Below are 21,976 nucleotides of genomic sequence, written 5' to 3' on the forward strand. Positions count from 1 at the left end.
AGTACGGATAGGCACCCTCGACCAAGGAAGGTGAGCATAGCAGAAAGTACTGTTCAGCCTTGGGTAACGAATACACACACACTGCCCACATATTTATTCAATTACTGTGCCACCGCACCACCCCCAGACGGAGGCAGCCTATTTGTGCTCTAGCAAGCAATCCTGGTCTAAAATGTCTAGGAAAAGTGTACATGCAACAGTATCGGATCAGCTACAAACCAACAAGGACAATGTCATTCCAAGTACTAAGAAGAAAGTTTTATGGTGGCTGGAACAGGCCCTTAGGAAATAGTCATAGAAACAGGATAGACATCAATAGGAAATTAAGATTGGTAAAAGTCGTTTGACATTATGAAAGGCATCAGAAACATTTCTATAGCCTGGGCAAATGACTAACTGCTATTTGACTGGCAGGTAGCATTTCATGATTTGGGGATGTCAGGAAAAAAACACACTGAAGATTGAGTGCCAATGTAAGACACCAAAATCATTTCTCCAAAGGGCCTCTGCCACAACCATAACCACCCTCATCTAGGGTCACTTATGAGCATTATCATTCTTAGAAACATGTCCCACCATTCCTCCTGAATTGCTCCCTCCCCTTGCAAATGATTCATTAAATTATAGAGGGGAAGAAAGAGAAGAGAAAAGGAAAATAAAACTTAATCTTTTATTTTCTCAGGCACACATGTGATTTAGGATACCAACTATCAAGAGATTTTACTGATTTACCTTTAGAATTGCCTATTTTAAACCTTCAGCTACCTTAGAAAATAGTTTGCAGTGATCACTTTGCCATTCAGAAGTACCCAGTTATAATTCAGTTGCTGAATCAGTTAACAGTTTATGTTCAACATATGAGAGGTTATTGGAATTCCTTAGTTTTAAATATCCTGTGGAGCAAGGATTCCACTTCTTTTAAGTTTTTCAGGTTAAAGACATGACCATTAAAAAAGTATATCCTAAGCAGTTTATTATTAACAGAATCAGCAAAGTAAAATTTAAAAACCAACTAGAGTTATTCTGACCACCATTCTGGTACACTAAGTGGCTTGTGTTTGAAACAAAATTCCATCAGTGAAGTCATCAACTTAGTATCATTATTCCTGAGGTCCTCATTAAACCTCTCATTTTCTCTGTACATGGTGACTGGTTTTGGACAGCAAGGATTTACCATGTACCTCAGAATTTACCTGTATCAACCCAACATATACTTAGCAACTTCCAGCATTCTAAAGACAGATCTATAAATGTAGATGTATATAAGCCATGTCACCTTTCCTAAGAATAGTTCCAATCAGTACTGCACGTTAACATATGCATACTGGTATATGCTAATAGCCTCCACCACTTAGCTCAGTTACAGCAATGGTAAATAAGAGTAGATACTGAATTATATAGCTTCTCAAGGAAGGAAATGCTTCATAGTCATAAGCTTGATCCTACCATGGGAAAGTCTTCTTAGAAAGGTTTGCAACTGGTTACAAAGTACATACAAGAAGAGTATGGCTGGCTCTGAACAAATCCACAAACTCACTTCTGAACATAAACTCAAAATATACATTCTAATGACAGAGATTTGGTTCTAATATTTTCACAAACCAAAGTACAGATTTCAATGTATTTCACAAATCACATGATCAAATGAAAATGGACATGAAAACATTTAGTTAAATTATTATGTACATGTTTTTAAAAGGGGGTGTGCTGCTGTTTAAAAATAATTCATGAGACAAAACTTGGCAAAGAGTAAACAAAATCATTAATAATAAATCATAAAATGTGGAAAACTAAGAAAATGGTCCAAAGAATTAAAAACAGCACATATCTTTCAAAAGGTTTGAAATAACTGTATTGCATGCTTTTAAAAATATGTATAAAGCAACTTTAACTGTACTTAAATGATTTGAGAAATAAAAAAATCCAATATATATATAATTTATATATATATGTAAATATATATATTTAAGAAATCCAACATATAATATATATATTAATATATACTCTATGACTGGAGGCGATATTAGGGCAACATAAAAAGGATCCCATAGAAATTTGTTGCTGCCATAAATCTGGCATGTGGAGTTAAAATGGAATGAATATAACACTGTACACTTTTTGTACAATACAGCATGTTTTGTACAATGTATAGACAGCACATATATTAATAAAAAACCAGCAACCAAATGCAGCTGTCAAATAGCATGACTATAAGGGATAGCAGTTTATGTGGAGGCTGGAAATGATGAACAAAAGGAAAGCTGAAGTTTTAGATTAATGTTTTAAAAATAGTAAATCCATACTATTTTAAGTAAAAATGGATGATTTTATTATATAAAATCATGTTGGCAGAATATAGAAAAATTACGTCTCTTTTACCTTTACATATTTAAGTACTAAGCAAAATGCAACAGTTGGAAAAACTCATGACAAACTACCAAAAGGTTTTCATTTGGCAAAATTATTCAAGTTACAAAACGCCAAAGTAAGTAAATGCACTTCAAAATACATGGAGTGTAATACAAGTGTATGAAAGTAGTGATCTTAAATTATTAATTTCTTTATAAAAAAACTAAACAAACAGAAAGCACAAGATAAATATTTTCAAGTTAGACAAGAATAAATCAAATCATTGTTTATTAGGTTAATTATTAAAGAAACTAAACAAGTAATTAGGATTTAAAAAAGAATAACATTTCAATGGTATTTTACTATCAATAAAAGAAGGAAAGATTTGTAGGTCAGTTGACTGCTATAGACCCAGGTCCCTACAAAGTCATCTGGATTATACCAAGAAGAACTTGGTATAGACATAAAAACAAACTTCACTGTTATTCAAAGGTGAGAAAACTTATACATTATGAAGGAAAGGGAAATAACTATACCTGCAACAGGGCAAAAATTTATATACTAAAATGATTAAATGCATCCTTAGCATAAAATTAAAATAATTGCTTCTAAATAATTCTTTTGCACTTTAGTAAATCAGGGCAAAGAATTTACCCTAATGAAAAGGCAAATGGGAGGTCTCTGATAAGGTGGCACCTTCATAGCTAAAAAAACAGATACCTACCAGAAAATCTGCATTCATATCGATAATCTCCACTGTAAAATGAACTAATCATTAAGATCACAATTAAGCTACTTTAAAAATATAAGGTGATAAATGAATGTCATATGAATCATATACCAAATTATTATATTCTATACACATAAGTACTATTAATAAATACACTCAATTCATTCTACAGGAAAAAGAACTGAGACTTAATTTCACATTTCAGAATTCCTGAGTCTTATCAGAGGAAAACAAGTAGCAAAAAACAAACAAAATACGCCTACTCTATAGTAGGGCAAATATATAATACAAATCTGGGCATCAAGTTAACACTACTTACAGTTTTAAAGCTGAAGACTATGGGGACAAATATATGTGTACTTCAACAGAATTATAAACCTGATTTTAAAGCTTAATTTTTTAGATAGGCATTTTGATCAAACAAGGCCACCAGAGTGACATCTTCAGTGATTGCAAGCCCACCACTTTAAAGGAATAACATCTTTATTTCAAAGCCTAATAATGAACACAAAAAGAAAAGAAGTTTATTTTAATAAAATTTTCAGTAAGACTGTAACAGGACAGCCCTTTGATGGAAGACCTAAGGAGGCTAAAGCCGATGACGTGAAATTAGATCACAAGCTCTAACTTGAGCCACTACGCATTAAGTAACTTCCCTTTTGCTTTGCATATTACACAGCAAAAATAAAAAAGGTATCTTAAGAGCACTTCAGTCCCACAATGTAGGATTTAAACTTGTGTGTATAGGTGTAACAATTTGATCCTTGGAAAAATACATTTAAACAAAAAGTTCATGTCTATTTTCTAACTAGCAAGGAAAAGGAAAGCAAATTGGTTCCAACTAAAACATTAAAGAAAAAAAAACAAGACATCATCTATCCTTTCTGGGAACACTACGAAAGCAAAGAGCATCCGATAATATTATACATTAAAATTGTATACGTTTACTCATCTTTATAAGCAGGAAAGACACATACAGCTATTCATAGTCTTTATAAATAAAGACACTAAGCAGAAAAATATTTGGATTATTTTTCTGTTCATAAGTACTCATAAAGAAAATAATGAAAAAAAAACAAAAACAAAACCTAAAGTGCAGACTTATAGGCCACTAAGGGCATAATAAATGATAAAGAACTGCAGCCGAAATTGCATCTACATTTACACTTACATATCCAGAAAATGATTCCTGTTTTTAAAAAATGTGCAATTTAAAAACTAGTCATTTGTGTGCGCGTGTCTCTTTGTGTGTGTGTGTGCCATAATACAATTAAAACTCGCATCTCTGCCCACGAGTAAGAGAACTGCCAGATCTCGGACAGCACACTAGGCTCTTGACAATCGCACATTTCATTAGAATCACACAACATTGACTCCATCTCCAGAAAATATCAGGGTCCTCTTGAAGAAAGGAGAGCCACTGATGTTTGGCTGACTGCCTTTGACCAGAGAGCTTTTCAGTTCCATTTCGCAAGCTACGATAGCTGCATTCAATTCCACTTGGGCTCGATGAACTACATAAAACATGAGGCCTATACTTATAATAATCTGTGGATGAAAAAAAAATTACAGTTAACACGTAGTAAAAGGGGAGAACTTCTAAGCCAATAAATATTGGCTTAGAAATGTTTCAAACAGGATATTTATAATAATCTGTGAATAAAAATAAAACATGACAGTTAATAATGTTTTACATAGTAAAAAGGCAGAACATTTATTTCTAAGCCAATAATTATCATCAGAAATGTTTCAAACTGGACAGTTTTCAAATACAGTAAGGTAATATTTTTAAATAGTTTACACAAAGGTGTCATTTACTCCTTCTTTTGTCTTGGGTGTGGAGGGCCAAAATCTACAGGGTGTTTATAACACAGTGTCAGGTTAACACAAAGCAAGCATATGTCCCTTTTAGTCCATATTAAATGATGCTTGTTTGATACATGTCAAGCTTCTTTCTTTGTATCCAAAGGTTTCCTTCAAGGAATAAAAAAAAATATTTCTACAATAGAGATAAAGTTGGCTAAACTTTGTTAATGTAATTAATGTAGTATTACTTCTGTGCAAAACTATAAATGTCTGTAGGTATTTTTAAGTTGACTTAGAAACACTACCATTTGCAAATGACCTACCTGGTGCAGCTGAAATTAAAAATATTAAAACACTTGAAAAATGAAATGCCAATAAGCTTTAAAAGAAACTAACAAGAGACTGTGAACATGAAATTGTCTACATTTTTCAAAATAAAAATACACGAACATGGTAAGGGGGAAAATTCCAGTAAAAGGAGTAGAAAAAGCATTACAGGCTCTAGCCTCAGTTCACCTGCTGACTTAGTGATCTGATTCAAGTAAGCTCCTTTAAACCATGTGGGCTTCTCCCACTGTGCAGAAGCGGCGCTCCCTCTGTACTTAAAACATTCTGCACACAATTCAGCACAATGACTGTTTAAGGAGTCTACATCTTCTACATAGTATTTATTCCACAGTTCATTTGTAAAGCAGTTCTTCAGGGTTTGGAGCAAAATATTCTCAGTAGATGTTGTCTAATGTTTCAGCATGCTTTAAAAAACTGCTCTAAGCATAGTGATCCTGAAATACAATACTGCTTCAATTAAGCCTATCTATATTTTTATGGGCAAAATACTCCAGGTACAAATGTTGACGGTGGAGGGGGAAGGTGGTGACCTACCTCACACTGATGGTGAGGTAGGTTAAGGAGATAAGGGAACCTGGAACTTGTACAAGGCATGTACATTAAGTGAGTATCCATTAATACAATTCTAAGCAAAGTAGTTATTTTATCTTATTTTTTATGCTATAGGAGACAAAGATAATTTTTCATCCTTATTTAAAATTTTTTAAAATATTTTGATTATAGTTGATTTACAGTGTTGCATTAGTTTCAGGTGTGTATTCATTCTTCTTTAGATTCTTTTCTCACATAGGTTATCATACAAGACTGAGTAGAGTTTTCCATGCTGTACCATAGGTCTTGTTGGTTATCTACTTTTCTTGTTTGTTTGTGTATTCATCCCAAGCTCCTGATTTATCCCCTACTCATTTCCTCTTTTCTAACTGTAAGCTTGCTTTCAATGTCTGTAAGTCTGCTTCTGTTTTGTAAATAAGTTTATTTCTATCTTTTTAAAAAAATTAAATTCCACATATGAGTAATATATATTTGTCTCTGACTTACTTCACTTAGTATGATCATCTCTAGGTCCACTTATGTTGTTGCACACAGCATGATTTCATTCTTTGTATGGCTGATTAATACTTCAAGGTATATATGTACCACATTTTCTATATCCAACCCTCTGTCAATGGACATCTGGGCTGCTTCCACGTCTTGGCTATTGTAAAGAGTGCTGCACTGAATGGGGTGCATGTATACTTTTGGATTATGGTTTTCTCTGTACATACGGCCAGGAATGGGATTGCTAGAGCATGTGGTTGTTTTAAGTTTTTTAAGAAACCTCTATACTGTTTTCTGGGCTTTCCAGATGGCGCTAGTGGTAAAGAACTTGCCTGCCAATGCAGGAGACGTTAAGAGATTTGAGTTTAACCTCTGCGTCAGGAAGATCCCCTGGAGGAGGGCATGGCAACCCACTCCAGTATTCTTGCCTGGAGAATCCCACGGACAGAGCGGCCTGGTGGGCCATGGTCCATAGGGTCACAAAGAGGCAGACATGATGGAAGTGACTTAGCATGCATGTTGTTCTCCACAGTGGTTGTGATTTACATTGCCAGCAACACTGGAGAAGAGTTCCCTTCAAATCAGTTATTTTAAACGTAGGCCTTTAAATCTTATCTTTGTTCTCTAACATGTTATCTCTCTGAAAAATATAAGTTTTACTTATTGAACACTAAGTCTGATACTATGTGGATGCTAATACCACAAAAGAGATGGAATAATGTTAGCTACCTAGTTGGAGGAGGGTGTGTATGAGATGCTAAGTTCTGCTCTGGATACGGTGAATTTGAAGTGCCAATTAGATATACGAAGCAATTTAGTGAATGGGTCTAAAGGTATGGAAAGAAGACTAAGCTGAAGATGCGTATCAGGGACCCGCACAATGTCCTTAATAATAAACAGTAGCCACCACAGTAACTGCATTTTCCAAGAAGAAAAGTTTTCAGAGTGAGACTGAAACGCTTTGGCTAGAGTCTTGAAGAGGACCAAGTTAGGAGTGAAAGGAGGAGGTACTGATAAATGAGCCAGGAAAACAGTGAAAAAGCTCAAGATAGTGGTATCAAAGAAGTTAAGAGAAGAAAATGCTTTTAAAAAGCATAGTCAAGAGTCTTAGCTTGCTAAGATGAGACCTGGAAAGTGTATCTGATTTAGAGTTTAGTGATAAAAGCTTGAGGGAAGGATTTGGCAAGGCCATAGTAAGTAATTTTAGAACTAGTGAAAAAGTTTTCCAGGTTCCCCGCAAGGATGAGTTGGCTACATCTTTACATGGGATTTTCTCCAGATGCCTTTCTGGAGCCCAGGGTTTGGAAATTTGTATTGACTCTTCCCAACAGCCCAGTGAAGTGTTAAAATAATACAAAACAAAAACTTTTTACCAAGTTTCCCTACTAAAACAAAAGAATCAAACAGAAGTAGAAAGACAGCCTTATACAAGAAGACACACAGAAAGTGATTTCTTCCACTGTTAACTGAAAAGCAGGATGCGAGTATAAGCAGAACATAAGGTTAGGAGATTTCGTAGCTGTAAATTGAGGGGTTTCTCATTTGAAGGCTTTTGATTTTTCTGTTAAGCAAGAAAGGTAATCTGTTGCGAATGAAGAAGGAAGTTGGGGCAGGAGGAAAAATTTGTGAGGGGAGTGTGGATAAGTTTGAAATATCATCAAGGAAAATGGGGAAATGCGAAGACAAAGGGAACAGAGTATACAGCAGTGTTGGGAAACCAGCTGAAGGCTTGCAACCATGAATTAAATATCACCAGTCTGCTGGGATGCATTACTTCCCCAAAAGAGCAGGTGCAGTCAGATCAAAACTCAGATTTACCCAGGACTGGGTTTTGGTTGATGAATACATACAAAAATATACGGAAAAGACTAAGCTGACAAACCATGGGATCTGTGGTGGATTTCAGTACAACAGAGTTGGGCCCTCCTCTGAGCATCTACGTGGTACTGCTCTCACGTATGGACACTTTGGATTCCCTTTGGGTGCCTTGGGTGGCTATACTGGGAGGCAAATTTGTGGCTTACTTCTACCGAGGATGAGGAACCTGAGGATACTTACCCCTTCACGCACCATAGCTCTGTCATGTCAAAGGGGCCTGCGTAACTCAATAAAGCCACGCGCCACGCCATGCGGGGTCTCTCAGGATGGACGGGTGACAGTGAAGAGCTCTACCTGATGGTCCACTGGAGCAGGAAACAGCAAACCACTCCAGTACTCTTGCCAGGAGAACCCCATAAACAGACAAAAAGATATGAGATGAAAGATGAGCTCCCCGGGTTTGAAGGTGTCCAGTATGCCACTGGGAAGAGTAAAGGGCAATGAAATAGCTCCAGAAAGACTGAAGAGGCTAGCCACAGCAGAAACGGCGCTCAGCTGTGAACGTGTCTGGTGGTGAAAGTCAAGTCCAGCACCACAAGGAACAGTGCTGCACAGGAACCTGGAGTGCTTTATGACCCATGGGCTGTAGCCCATCCAGCCCTCTGTCCATGGGAGTCCCCAGGCAAGAATCCTGGAGGAGGCAGACATTCCCTTCTGAAGGTGACCTACTTGACCCAAGGAGTAAGCCTGGGTCACGTGCTCAGATTTTTTACCATCTGAGCCACCAGGGAAGCCCATTAGGTCAATGAATTAGGGTAAACTGGACATGGTCAAGTAGGAGATGGCAAGAGTGAACATCACAACTTCGGAATCAGTGAACTAAAATGGAGGGGCATGGGCAAATTTAATTCAGGTGACCATTATATCTACTACTGTGAGCAGGAATTCCTTAGAAGAAATGGAGTGGCCCTCATAGTCAACAAAATTGTCCAAAATGCAGTACTGGGGTACAGTTTCAAAAACAACAGAATGATCTCAGTTTGTTCCCAAGGCAAGCCATTCAACATCACAGCAATCAAAGTCTGTGCCCCAATCACTGAGGCTGAAGAAGCTGAAGCTGACCAGTTCTATGAACACCTACAATAGCTAGAATTAACACTAAAAAAGATGTCCTTTTCACCATAAGGGATTAGAATGCAAAAGTATGAAGTTAAGGCATATCCGGAGAAACAGGCAAGGCTAAGGTTGGCCGTGGAGTACAAAATGAAGTAGGACAAAGGCAAGCAGTCTTGTGAAGAGAACTTGCTGGTCACAGCACACACACTTTACATTCTACGTCTGGACATCATGAGATGGTCAATATCAGAATCAGACTAAGTATGTTTTTTGCAGCCAAAGATGCAGAGGCTCTATACAGTCAGCAAAAACAGGACCTGGAGCTGACTGTGGCTCAGATCATGAGTTCTTTATTGCAAAATTCAGGCTTGAATTGAAGAAAAGTAGGGAAAACCACTAGGCCATTCAAGTATGACCTAAATCAAACCCCTCATGATTATACAGTGGTGGTAGTGAACAGATTCAAGGCATCAGATTTGGTAGGCAGAGTGCCTGACGAACTATAGACAGAGGTTGGTGATACTGTATAGGAGGCAGTATCCAAAACCACCCCAAAGAAAAAGAAACGCAAGAAGGCAAAGTGGTTGTCTGGGGAGGCTTTACAAATTGCTGAGGAAATATGGGAAGGAAAAGCAACAGGAGAAAGGGAAAGATATCCCAGTGAATGCAGAGTTCCAGATAATAGCAGGGAGAGATAAGACCCCCTTAAATGAAGAGTGCAAAGAAACAGAGGAAAATAATAGTATCAGAAAGATTAGAGATCTCTTCAAGAAAATTAGAGAAACCCAGGGAACATTTCATGCACAGATGGGCACAATAAAGGACAGAAATGGTATGGACCTAACGGAAGCAGAAGACATTAAGAAGAGGTGGCAAGAATACATAAAAGAACCATACAAAAAAGATCTTCATGATCCAGATAATCATGATGGTGTGATCCTCACCTAGAGCCAGACATCCTGGAATGCAAAGTCAAGTGGGTCTTAGGATGCATCACTATGAACAAAGCTACTGGAGACGATGGAATTCCAGTTGAGCTATTTCACATCCTAAAAGATGAGGCTGTGAGAGTGCTGCACTCAATATGCCAGCAAACCTGGAAAACTCAGCAGTGGCCACAGGACAGGAAAAGTAACTTTTCATTCCAATCCCAAAGAAGGGCAATGTCAAAGAATGTTCAAACTACCTCACAATTGCATTCATCTCACATGCTAGCAAAGTAATGCTCAAAGTTCTCCAAGCCAGGCTTCAACAGTACATGAACTGGGAACCTCCAGATGTTCAAGCAGAGGAACCAGAGATCAAATTGCCAACATCCATTGGGTCATCAAAAATGCAAGAAAATTCCAGAAAAACATCTACTTCTGCTTTATTGATTACACTGAAGCCTTTGACTGTGTAGATCGCAACAAACTGTGGAAAATTCTTCAAGAAATCAGAATACCAGACCACCTTACCTGCCTCCTGAGAAATCTCTACGCAGGTCAAAAAGGAACAGTTAGAACCAGACATGGAACAACAGACTGGTTCCAAATTAGGAAAGCAGTAGATCAAGGCTGTATATTGTCACCCTGCTTATTTAACTTACATGCTGAGTACATCATATGAAATGGTGGGCTGAATGAAGCACAAGCTGGAATCAAGATTGCTGGGAGAAATGCCAATAACCTCAGATATGGAGATGACACCACCCTTATGGCACAAAGCGAAGAACTAAAGAGCCTCTTGATGAAAGTGAAAGAGGAGAGTGAAAATGTTGGCTTAAAACTCAACATTAAAAAAACTATGATCATGGCATCCGGTCTGGTCACTTCATGGCAAATAGATGGGGAAACAGTGGAAACAGTGGCAGACTATTTTTTTGGGCTCCAAAAGCACTGCAGATGGTGACTGCAGCCATAAAATTAAAAGATGCTTGCTCCTTGGAAGAAAAGCTCTGACCAGCCTAGACAGCATATTAAAAAGCAGAGACATTACTTTGCTGACAAAAGTCCATCGAGTCAAAGCTACAGCTTTTCCAGTGGTCATGTATGGATGTTGATAGTTGGACTATAAAGAAAGCTGAGCACCGAAGAACTGCTGCTTTTGAACTGTGGTGTTGGAGAAGACTCTTGAGAGTCCCTTGGACTGCAAGGAGATCCAGTCAATCCTAAAGGAAATCAGTTCTGAATACTCATTGGAAGGACTGATGCTGCAGCTGAAACTCCAATACTTGGGCCACCTGATGTAAAGGACTGACTCATTGGAAAAGACCCTGATGCTAGGAAAGATTGAAGGCAGGAGGAGAAGAGGATGACAGAGGATGAGATGGTTGGATGGCATCACCGATTCAATGGATGTGAGTTTGAGCAAGCTCCGGGAGTTGGTGATGGACAGGGAGGCCTGGTGTGCTGCAGTCCATGGAGTTGCCAAGAGTCAGACACGACTGAGCAACTGAACTGACTGACTGACATAACACATAGAAAGTTTAATATGTGATTAGCATGCTACATTAATAAAAATAAACCAACTATAACAAACACTCTAAACCTAGAGCAGGTTATCTTTTAGAAAATGTAGCTGTGAAGAAAAAAAAACAGTAAAGGAAAATAAAAGCTGATTTCCTGAATATCATAAATATTACAAAATTTATGTTAAAGCGAGTCTTCTCTGACAAGCTTATTTATAGTTTAATGTAAATATTCCTGGGCTCATTTTGTTTACTAAATTTGTACTGCATAAGCACAAAGAAAATTAACTCTAACTTTATCATAGTATTTTTGAAACAATATAGTGCCTCAAAAACTTGAGAATAATAGCACTAACAGCAAATTTGTAATGTGATACCATATATTCAAAAACAGTATAAATTAAAACTCACAGTTCAGGAGATCACTAAGTCAGCTATCTACCTGGTATTGTCTGCTCAGTAGACTTACGAGCATGGTCTCTAGAACCAACTGCCTTTGTTCAAATCCTGATTCTACCCCCTGCACAAATTACTATCTAATGGTGTGCTGGTAAACACACACCTCTGATCTTAGGGATCAGAGATGGCAGACTTGATTTAGAACACTTGCCATTTCCATAACTGTAAATATCCTCTGTCATGACCAATTTCAAGCTACCAATGTAACATTACTGAATACAAAATCGGCTCATGGTAATAGATAATGAAAGTATATACCAACTAAGCTTTTGGTAGGCATTAAATGAGCTTAAACATGTGGCATATAAAGCATTCAATAAATATTAGCTATCATCATCATCACCATCTTACTAAATGACCAAAAATTATAATTTTATATTTTGGTAATCCTAGGAGTGAAATGTATTACAAGCAAATGAAGTTTTACCTCTTCCAGCATGTAATTTAAGGCACTGAATAAATCTGCCTACCTAGCAGGATTTTCCTCTTTTATCAATCTCTTATATGAAATTATATGTACCTCAAACTACATTATAATTTGCATAGTAGTACTAATCTACTTACAAATATTATTTAAACTCACAATAGAATAATATTTTTACTTTATATAAAGAAATAGTTTCTAAAAAAATCTGTTCATAGCAAATTGTACTAGAAAGAAATTTATATTGCCAGTATAATCATCTAAAAAATTTCAATAGAAAAGTTCAGTATCTTCAAAATTTAAAGATATAAAGTAACTAATATTAAAAACCCAACTTCATCAAATCTCATTAAAATTACCTTTAGAAACAGAGTATTAAGTCAGTCAGTCAGTTCAGTCGCTCAGTGGTGTCTGACTCTTTGCCACCCCATGAATCGCAGCATGCCAGGCCTCCCTGTCCATCACCAACTCCCGGAGTTTACTCAAACTCATGCCCATCGAGTCAGTGATGCCATCCAACCATCTCATCCTCTGTCGTCCCCTTCTCCTCCTGCCCCCTATCCTTCCCAGCATCAGGGTCTTTTCCAATGAGTCAACTCTTCGCATGAGGTGGCCAAAGGACTGGAGTTTCAGCTTCAGCATCAGTCCTTCCAATGAACACCCAGGACTGATCTCCTTCAGGATGGACTGGTGGGATCTTCTAGCAGTCCAAGGGACTCTCAAGAGTCTTCTCCAACACCACAGTTCAAAAGCATCAATTCTTCGGCACTCAGCTTTCTTCACAGTCCAACTCTCACATCCATGCATGACCACTGAAAAAACCATAGCCTTGACTAGAAGGACCTTTGTTGGCAAAGTAATATCTGCTTTTTAATATGCTGTCTAGGTTGGTCATAACTTTCCTTCCAAGGAGTAAGCGTCTTTTAATTTCATGGCTGCAGCCACCATCTGCAGTGATTTTGGAGCCCCCAAAAATAAAGTCAGCCACTGTTTCTCCATCTATTTCCCATGAAGTGATGGGACCAGATCTTAGTTTTCTGAATGTTGAGCTTCAAGTCAACTTTTTCACTCTCCTCCTTCACTTTTATCAAGAGGCTTTTTAGTTCCTCTTCACTTTCTGCCATAAGGGTGGTGTCGTCTGCATATCTGAGGTTATTGATATTTCTCCTGGCAATCTTAATCCCAGCTTGAGCTTCTTCCAGCCCAGCGTATGTAATGATGTACTCTGCATATAAGTTAAATAAGCAGGGTGACAATATACAGCCTTGATGTATTCCTTTTCCTATTTGTATTAACAATAGTTCATATAAATTCAGAATATTTGATTTAGTCATGATTTTAAAAATAATCACTGCAAAAAGAACCCTATTTCTGTCATTCCCTGTTGTGTGCTTAGAAAATTTTCAGTAAGTGTCAATTCAGTTCTATGTATTTCCTATATATTCACAAGATTAAAAATGTAAATATTGTCAAAATATGAAGTAGTATTGAAAGAACAAGAAAAGATGTGAAAAAGGAAAAAATCAAATTATTTTCAGTGAAATTTCTTAGATTTAAATCAAGAAACAACAACAAAAAAGACAAGCCTTGTCCTTAAACTCACCTGTAAACAAAAAACAAAATATCCACTAATGCTCTGCTCTGCAATGACATCTTCCATGGTCCTCAGGGTGGTACCCAGGTAAGAATTCAGGAGCTGGGTAGGAAGCAGTCCAACTGAAGATGCCACCAGATAGTTGGGTAAGGAAAGATCAGTAATCTAGAGGAATATTAAACGGAATTATTCATTACCAAGTAAAATTTCAGTTTCACATAAAACTGTGTATACAAGCCTTGCTAGCAGTTTTACCTCGGAAGTAGATAGAACTGAACTACTCTTCAAAGCATTCTGATTTTTAAACATGATTATACATGGAATATATACAGAATGAAAAGATCTACAATGAAATAAAAGTTTAAAGAAAACATTTTAACATTCTATTGCTCTGTCATTGAAAGCTGACATTTGTGACTATTGTTTTTTTCTTACACGTAAATAAAAGGTGCAGACACACACATATCACTTTGTAAAAACAGTTTTTAAAGTCTTCCTCATGTCATTAAACATTCCTCATGCTTGTTTTTGTGCTTAGTCGCTCAGTCATTTCAGACTCTCTGCGACCCCATGGACTCTAGCCTGCCAGGCTCCTCTGTCCACGAGGATTTCTCCAGGCCAGAATACTGGAGTGGGTTGCCATGCCCTCCTCCAGGGGATCTCCCAACCCAGGGATCGAATGCAGGTCTCTCACATTGCAGGCAGATTCTTTACCATCTGAGCCACCAGGAAAGCCCAAGAAACTGGAGTGGGTACCCTAACCCTTCTCCAGGGGATGTTACTGACCCAGGAATCAAACTGGTCTCCTGCACTGCAGGCAGATTCTTTACAAGCTGAGTTACCAGGAAAGTCCCTAAATATTCTTCATGAGTGAGTGAATGAAGTCGCTCAGTCGTGTCAGACTCTTTGTGACCCCATGGACAGTAGCCTGCACCAGGCTCCTCTGTCCATGGGATTTTCTAGGCAAGAGTACTGGAGTGGGTTGCCATTTCCTTCTCCAGGGAATCTTTCCAACACAGGGATCGAACCCAGGTCTCCCACATTTTAGACAGATGCTTTACCGTCTGAGCCACCAAGGAAGTCAAATATTCTTCATAAGCATACCTAAATAGCAATGTGGTCACTGGGTTTTGAAGCCAGGTAACTCCTGAAAAACTATAAAATGACATTTAAGTACAAAGTCTCTGAATATCAGTTTTCTCATCTGTAAAATGAGGATAATAACCATTACCTTACATGAAATATTTTACAGAGATATGTGTAAATCTTAACAAATGCGTAGCATATGATCAGCACTCAAAAAGGTACAAATTATTACTATACATTTATACTACATAGCACAATTTAACCATTCTTTTGCTGTGGAACATTTAAGCTGCTTACTTGTTTCTTTCTGTACATGTGACTATGTATTTTTTGGCTATTACAAATTTTTTAAAACCTGTATGAAAACCTTTGTGTATTAACCTGTATGGGAGACAGTATCTAAAATATTTCCAGGAAATCCATCTCATGTATTCATGCCCTTGTGTGATCCTCTCCCCTAGAGTGTGGGCTGGACCAGGCGCTTTCTTCTGGCAAACAGACTATAGCATAAGGGATGAGATGTTAGTTCCAAGATTAGGTTACAAAAATAACAAGACTTCCATCTCTCCATCAGGAAGGTAAGTTACCCTGCTGTAAGCAGCTCTCTGGAGAGGCCCCTGCTCTAGCAAGGAGCTGTTGTCTTCAGCCAGAAGCGAGTACTGCCTGAGAGCTGCCCAGGGCCACCTGAGAGCCTGGAAGTAGATTCCTCCTCAGTTGTGTCATCATGTGGCTGAGGCTCTGGTCAACACCTTGAGTTGTGAGACAACCTGAATTAGAGGCTATTCTGTGGGCGCCCCTGGTGGCTCGGTTAGTAAGGAATCTGCCTGCAGTGCAGGAGACCTGGGTTCCATCCCTGGGTTGGGAAGATCTTCTGGAGGAGGGCATGGCAACCCACTCCAGTATTCCTGCCTGGAGAATCCCCATGGACAGAGGAGCCTGGTGGGCTACAGTCCACGGGGTTGCAAAGAGCTGGACTAAGCACAGCGCAGCTATTCTGCACAGGAATTCTCCACTGACAGAAGCTGTGAGATATTATATGTTTATTAAGCTATTCAATTTTGGAGTGATCTGTTACACAGCAAGAAATAGTAGAATATGCAACTCTATTATTTTAGGATATATTAGGAATGGAATAACTATATCAAACAGTAAAAACTGCTTTCCCAAAAAGTTCACACTGATTTACATCCTTATCAGTGAGTAATGTATGCGTGTCCATTTCATCATACTCTTGCCAATTTTAAGTTTTAAATTTCAATCCTCCAGAGAGTCAGACATGACTGAGCATGCACACATGCATTAGTTTGAGAGGGGTAAAAATTATGTTCAATTATTGTTTAATCTGGTTTCCCTTGTAGCTCAGTAGGTAAAGCATCTGCCTGCAGTGCAGGAGACTTGGGTTCAATCCCTGGGTTGGGAAGATCCCCTGGAGAAGGAAATGGCAACCCCCTCCGGTATCCTTGCCTGGAAAATCTCATGGACAGAGGAGCCTGGTGGGCTACAGTCCACAGGGTCACAAAGAGTCAGGCACGACTGAGCGACTAACACTTACTATAATTTTAATTTACATTAGTTTTAAATATACACTTTTCTATTTACATTTCTTTCATGGCTTTATTTGTTCACATTTGTTCATTTTTATTGAAATGTTGTGTTTTTCTTATTTATTCATGGTATTTATTCTTTGTATAGTAAGGGCAACCTTTGTCCACGCTGTGTGCTAAGTCACTTCTGTCGTGTTAAGACTCTTTGCGACCCTATGGACCGCAGCCTGCCAGGCTCCTCTGTCCATGGGATTCTCCAGGTAAGAATAGTGGAGCGGGCTGCTATTTTCTTCTCCAGGGGATCTTCCTGATCCACAGATCAAACCCGCATCTCTCATGTCTCCTGCATAGGCAGGCAGGTTCTTTACCACTAGTGTCACCAACTTTTGTCCATAACATGTAGCAAATATTTTCCTCTGAACTATCTTATTTTTTGTTTATAGACATACAAATGTTTCTAAATTTATATATAACCAAATATTATTAATCATTTCCTCTGATCTTCCATTGCTTTTAGCTTCAGAAAGTCTTTTCTCAAGACCATTATTAAATTTCTGCCTATATTTCTTTTCTCATTGTATTTTCCTCTTTACCACCAATTCCTTCTGCAATTTACTAGAATTAAAGGTTGATGATATATCTCTACTCCTCCCTTTCCCCAGTAGCCAATTTTCCTAGTATCATTCATTGAATAATCAGCAACTTCTTCAGCAACTTGTGATGTTTATTATGAATGAAGTTACTGTATATGAAGGAGCCTATTCGGGGCGCTAACACTGTCCACTGGTAATCTTTTATGTATATGCTCGCTTTAAATTGGAGGGTAATTACAATACTGTGATGGCTCTGCCACACATCAACATATGTACTGAGATCTTACATCTTGTGGTGAAACCAAATTATTGTAAAGACTATCAGTTTAATATCTCACAAGGAATTTCTAACCTTCAAATTCCTTTTCTTACTCTTCTTTTTAAAACTTCCATAACCATTCGTACATATTCATTTTTGCAAATACTTTTCAGGATCACTCTGTCATTCAAAAAACTAGTAAATATTACACTAAGGTTAAGATAAATTTATAAATTAATCTGGATAGAGATGCAACTTCCAGAATATTCAGTACTTTTAATCAAGAAATGTTTTTATAATTACTTTAAAATCTTCCTATTTATTACTAACATTTAGTGGTTTTATTTCTATACATCAAGCATTTCTTATTAGTTTTTTCTAAACATTTTATGTTACAGATATTGTGCGTGTATACTCAGTCGCTTCAGTCGTGTCTGACTCTTTGTGACCACATGGACTGTAGTCTGTCAGGCTCCTCTGTCCATGGGATTCTCCAGGCAGGAAATAATACTGGAGTGGGTTGCCATGCCCTCCTCCAGGGGATCTTCCTGACCCAGGGATCGAACCCACATCTCTTATGTCTCCCGCATTGGCAGGTAGGTTCTTTATCACTAGCACCAACTGAGAAGCCCATAGTTGTTACTACAGCCATTAATTTTGAGAATAACTTCCATATCCTTAACTGGGTATTGCTGTTATTTAAGAAAGCTAGTGGCTACTTTATTGAGTTTTATTTTTATTAATATTAAAATCTGGTGTTTTAATGAGTTATAGGTTATTCTACAACTACAGTCTAACCTACAATTATGTAAAGCTACATTCATCTCTACTCACAGGTGATTAATAGGAGATGCACCACTGCTGATTTAGAAAGAATACTGCACTGTGACAGGTTGTTAAGATTCCCCTAAACAATGAGTGACTCAGTGACTGCAAGATGCTTTGGAAGGTGTCGGCCAGAGACAGACATAATGACACAACTTTTACCTTGAAGAATTCACACACTGACAAGCACACACATGCAGAAGGGGAGCCTTGAGAAGAACTGCATGAAAAGTATTAAAGAGTTAACAGGGATTAAAATCTCTGCAGGCATGGGGGCCAAAGGGCAGCACTGTGGGACTAGAGGGATTTGAAAGAAGCTCCACAAGCCCAAGGCTTCATAGGGGAAGAGGGTGGGAAGGAGAAGGGAAGCGGTTCCAAGAAGGGAATGAATGAGGTCCATGTGGCACACAGGTGAGGGCAATGAGAACATGCAGGGTTTATCAGTAACGTCAGCAGTGCAGTCTGGACTGTTTAAAGTGCAAGGGACTCCTGCAAAACAAAGACAGGGCGAGTATCTGAGAGGATACGTGTGAGGGATCTGGGTGAAAGGGGAATGAGTTTGTACTCGGCAGAAAAGCTCTGAGGAATCTAACCAAAGAAGGACATGAACGGGGCTAAGTTTTAGGAAGGTTCCTCTATCAGTCTGGAGCACTTCCAGTAACAGAAAAACTTTCTTTAGAATTAAACATGTCAAATGTATAAAATAAGTAAATATGACAAAAATGAATGTCATAAAAAAATTACAGTTATAGTAATATTATATGTTATGCAAGTTATTTTCTAAGTAAGTATTTAAAATGTCAGAATGTAAAGCTTCAGTTCATAATCTTTAAATGTAATTAAAATTTCCCTAAAGAGAATATATATTTGATATTTATGGATGACAGCAATAATATCTAAATGGCCATTTTAAGAACAGATATCATAAATCTGAAATAACTCTGCCACTTAACTCTTTTAACAAGACCTTTGTCCAAAGCATACATGAAAGTTTACTAAATCTTTCATTACCAAATCTCATCCTACAGAAAAAGGAAGTATTATGATTTACATATAGTTCCTTTTTGAAAAGCTGCATAGCTAAATAAAGCAAAGAAACTAATTTCAGCTAATCACAGTAAAACTGTTTTGCTAGCATGTCAAATAATTTAGCCAATATATCAAAATAAAATGTACACAGGCACACACAGTTTTCCAACTAAGTGTATTAAAGATAAACAGATTCTAAATTATTCTAATATGGCATTTCCTAAAGCCAAGATCCTACTCAGAATCTGCATCCAATCTTGGGCAAACATAGTTAATGTACAACACTCGATCTCACAAAGAGATCCACTCAACCTTCTTCCCCTAGAAAGCCTTTATCCATGGACGTTTTGTAAAATCATTTATTAGTTTTTTGTCGGCACTGGATCTTCGCTGCCGTGCACTGGCTCTCTCTAGCTGTGGTGAGTGGTGACAGTCTTTGTCGTGAGGTGGGGGCTCCTCCTGTTGGGAAGCATGGGCCCTCGAGTGCGGGGGCTGCCGTAGTCGCTGCCCAGGGGCTCTGAGCACAGGCTCGGCAGTGGTGGCACATGGGCTTAGCTGCCCACAGCATGTGGGGTCTTCCAGGACCAAGGATCGAACCTGTGTCCCCTGCACTGGCAGGCAGATTCTTAACCACTGGTCCAGCAGGGAAGTCCTACCCACTGACTTTAAAAAAATATGTCTCCTTATCCTACTTCCCCAGAAGACATTAAATGTGACATTAAATGTGAACCCAGAGTAATCCTACTAGGAACTCTTGCCTATAATACCCTGGGATCTTGACTCAAGACTGTTCCTACCCCAGACTCAGGAATCTCAATCTAGGATGTCAGTGTTATCCTGCTGGTTAGGTTCTATGATCAGAAATACCTCAGTGTGGGCTTCAGGATGGTGAATGCTACCTGACTGCCATCCTCCCATGCTTTCAGAACTCCAGAAGCATCATGAAAGTACTGTGATTTACTTGGAGATGTAATTCACTTGCCTGGGTGGGTAAGGGTTACTTTAGAATATTACCATATACCAGATACATCCTGAAAACAAAGTGCCCATCTGAAGGGAAGAAAAAAGAGAGGGAAAAAAAAAAAACCTTAATCTTAAAGAGTAAGAACTGATTCTTCACTGAACACACATTTTTGAAGCTTATTACAAGAGAACTCTGTGTACAGACGATCACTTGAACACGCACTGAACCTCAGACACGGTACAAAGCGCAGCTCCTCTGGCAACACTGCCTACAGTTCCTCTACCTTCTCCACTTACAATTGTTTACACAATGGCTTTACAGGCTTTAACAAGCTAAAAAAGTTTATCATTTTTACACAGAATATCTTGACATAGATCAAATGAAGAATATAAAGGTGATCTGTGTATTGAAGACCTCAAATATTATCCATAGTTTTGTGAAATGACATTAATTTCGGCAAATCACACCTTTCTGTAGAAGTGTGTTTCCTAGTTTATATAAAAGCAATGTTGTTTACTGACAAAGTTACAGTATAAATTTCAATTAAAACATATATCTAGAAATATTATACAGAAAAAATCATGAATCCCCATAATAATTTTTAAGGTATGGTCAAAAGAAGTTAAAGTGACTACAGATCAACCTTTTCATCTAATTATTGATAAATTATATTTTATAATATATATCCTCAAAATACTATCAGTATTTCAGAAACAGAAAGGAGGGAGAAAGAGTTAACAAATGGCAACCAGCTTTCACTTCCAGAAACATGAAATTTTAAAAACTGCCTTAAGGAAAAACACTTAACTACCATTATCTTCCCTCCTCAAAATACTTCTTTTCATGTTTCCAATCTCAGTTGTCCTATCTAGACAAACAGCACTCTTCTCTTATCCCCACATCCAATCATCTACTCTTTTGTATAGAGTCTACCTTCTATGTCTATAAGAAATCTCCCTGTCATCTGTTCCTATTCCCATTCAGTCTCCTCCTCTCTAGTCCTGATACGTTAGATCTACCCACCACTCACAACCTATGTGAAATTTTGCAGAAATCTTTAAAAAAATGGCAAATCTCACTTAAACTTTTTCCTACTGCCATCAGAATGAGGTTCAGATTCATCAACATGCAAAGTACAAAATGACTGTGTGGTCATGAAAATCATTCTGTACTATACTTAATGACCAAAATGTTCATTACACGCAGTAAAAAGTCTCAGAAATCATTCACAACATTCACTCACAATGTTATATAAAAAAAGCACACACACTAATAAATGAAAAGACTAGAAACACTAAGATGTTGAATGTTTTCCTCCTTATACTTACTATACTTCTCAAACTTTTTACAATGAATATTTATTCATAGGCAGAAAAAACTTTTAAAATAAGTTTTAGTAAGACTCTCTGCCTCTAAAGACATTTTAATCTTGGAAGGGGTAATAAGACATACTCTATTTGTTACTATGATACAATAGGCTAGATATACAGGTTTGTGAATTCTAAGCCCATATATGACACATGAAAACCACAGAAGCTGGTGAGA

At 37.8% G+C, this 21,976-nt stretch overlaps 1 protein-coding gene across 1 annotated transcript in view; it reads right to left on the reverse strand.

Moving 5' to 3' along the window:
- Positions 1 to 2,305: 2,305 nt before the first annotated feature.
- TMEM64 (transmembrane protein 64) overlaps positions 2,306 to 21,976 on the reverse strand; it is a 29,305-nt gene continuing 9,634 nt past the window's right edge. The window contains exons 2-3 of the mRNA XM_065903107.1: positions 14,141 to 14,296; positions 2,306 to 4,627 (exon numbers count right to left, since the gene is read on the reverse strand). Of these exons, the coding sequence (XP_065759179.1) occupies positions 4,439 to 4,627; positions 14,141 to 14,296 (345 nt within the window). The 3' untranslated portion in view covers positions 2,306 to 4,438. The remainder of the gene's footprint in view (positions 4,628 to 14,140; positions 14,297 to 21,976) is intronic.

This window comes from Muntiacus reevesi, chromosome 12 (genome assembly GCF_963930625.1).
Source record: "Muntiacus reevesi chromosome 12, mMunRee1.1, whole genome shotgun sequence".
NCBI classification, from domain to species: Eukaryota; Metazoa; Chordata; class Mammalia; order Artiodactyla; family Cervidae; genus Muntiacus; species Muntiacus reevesi.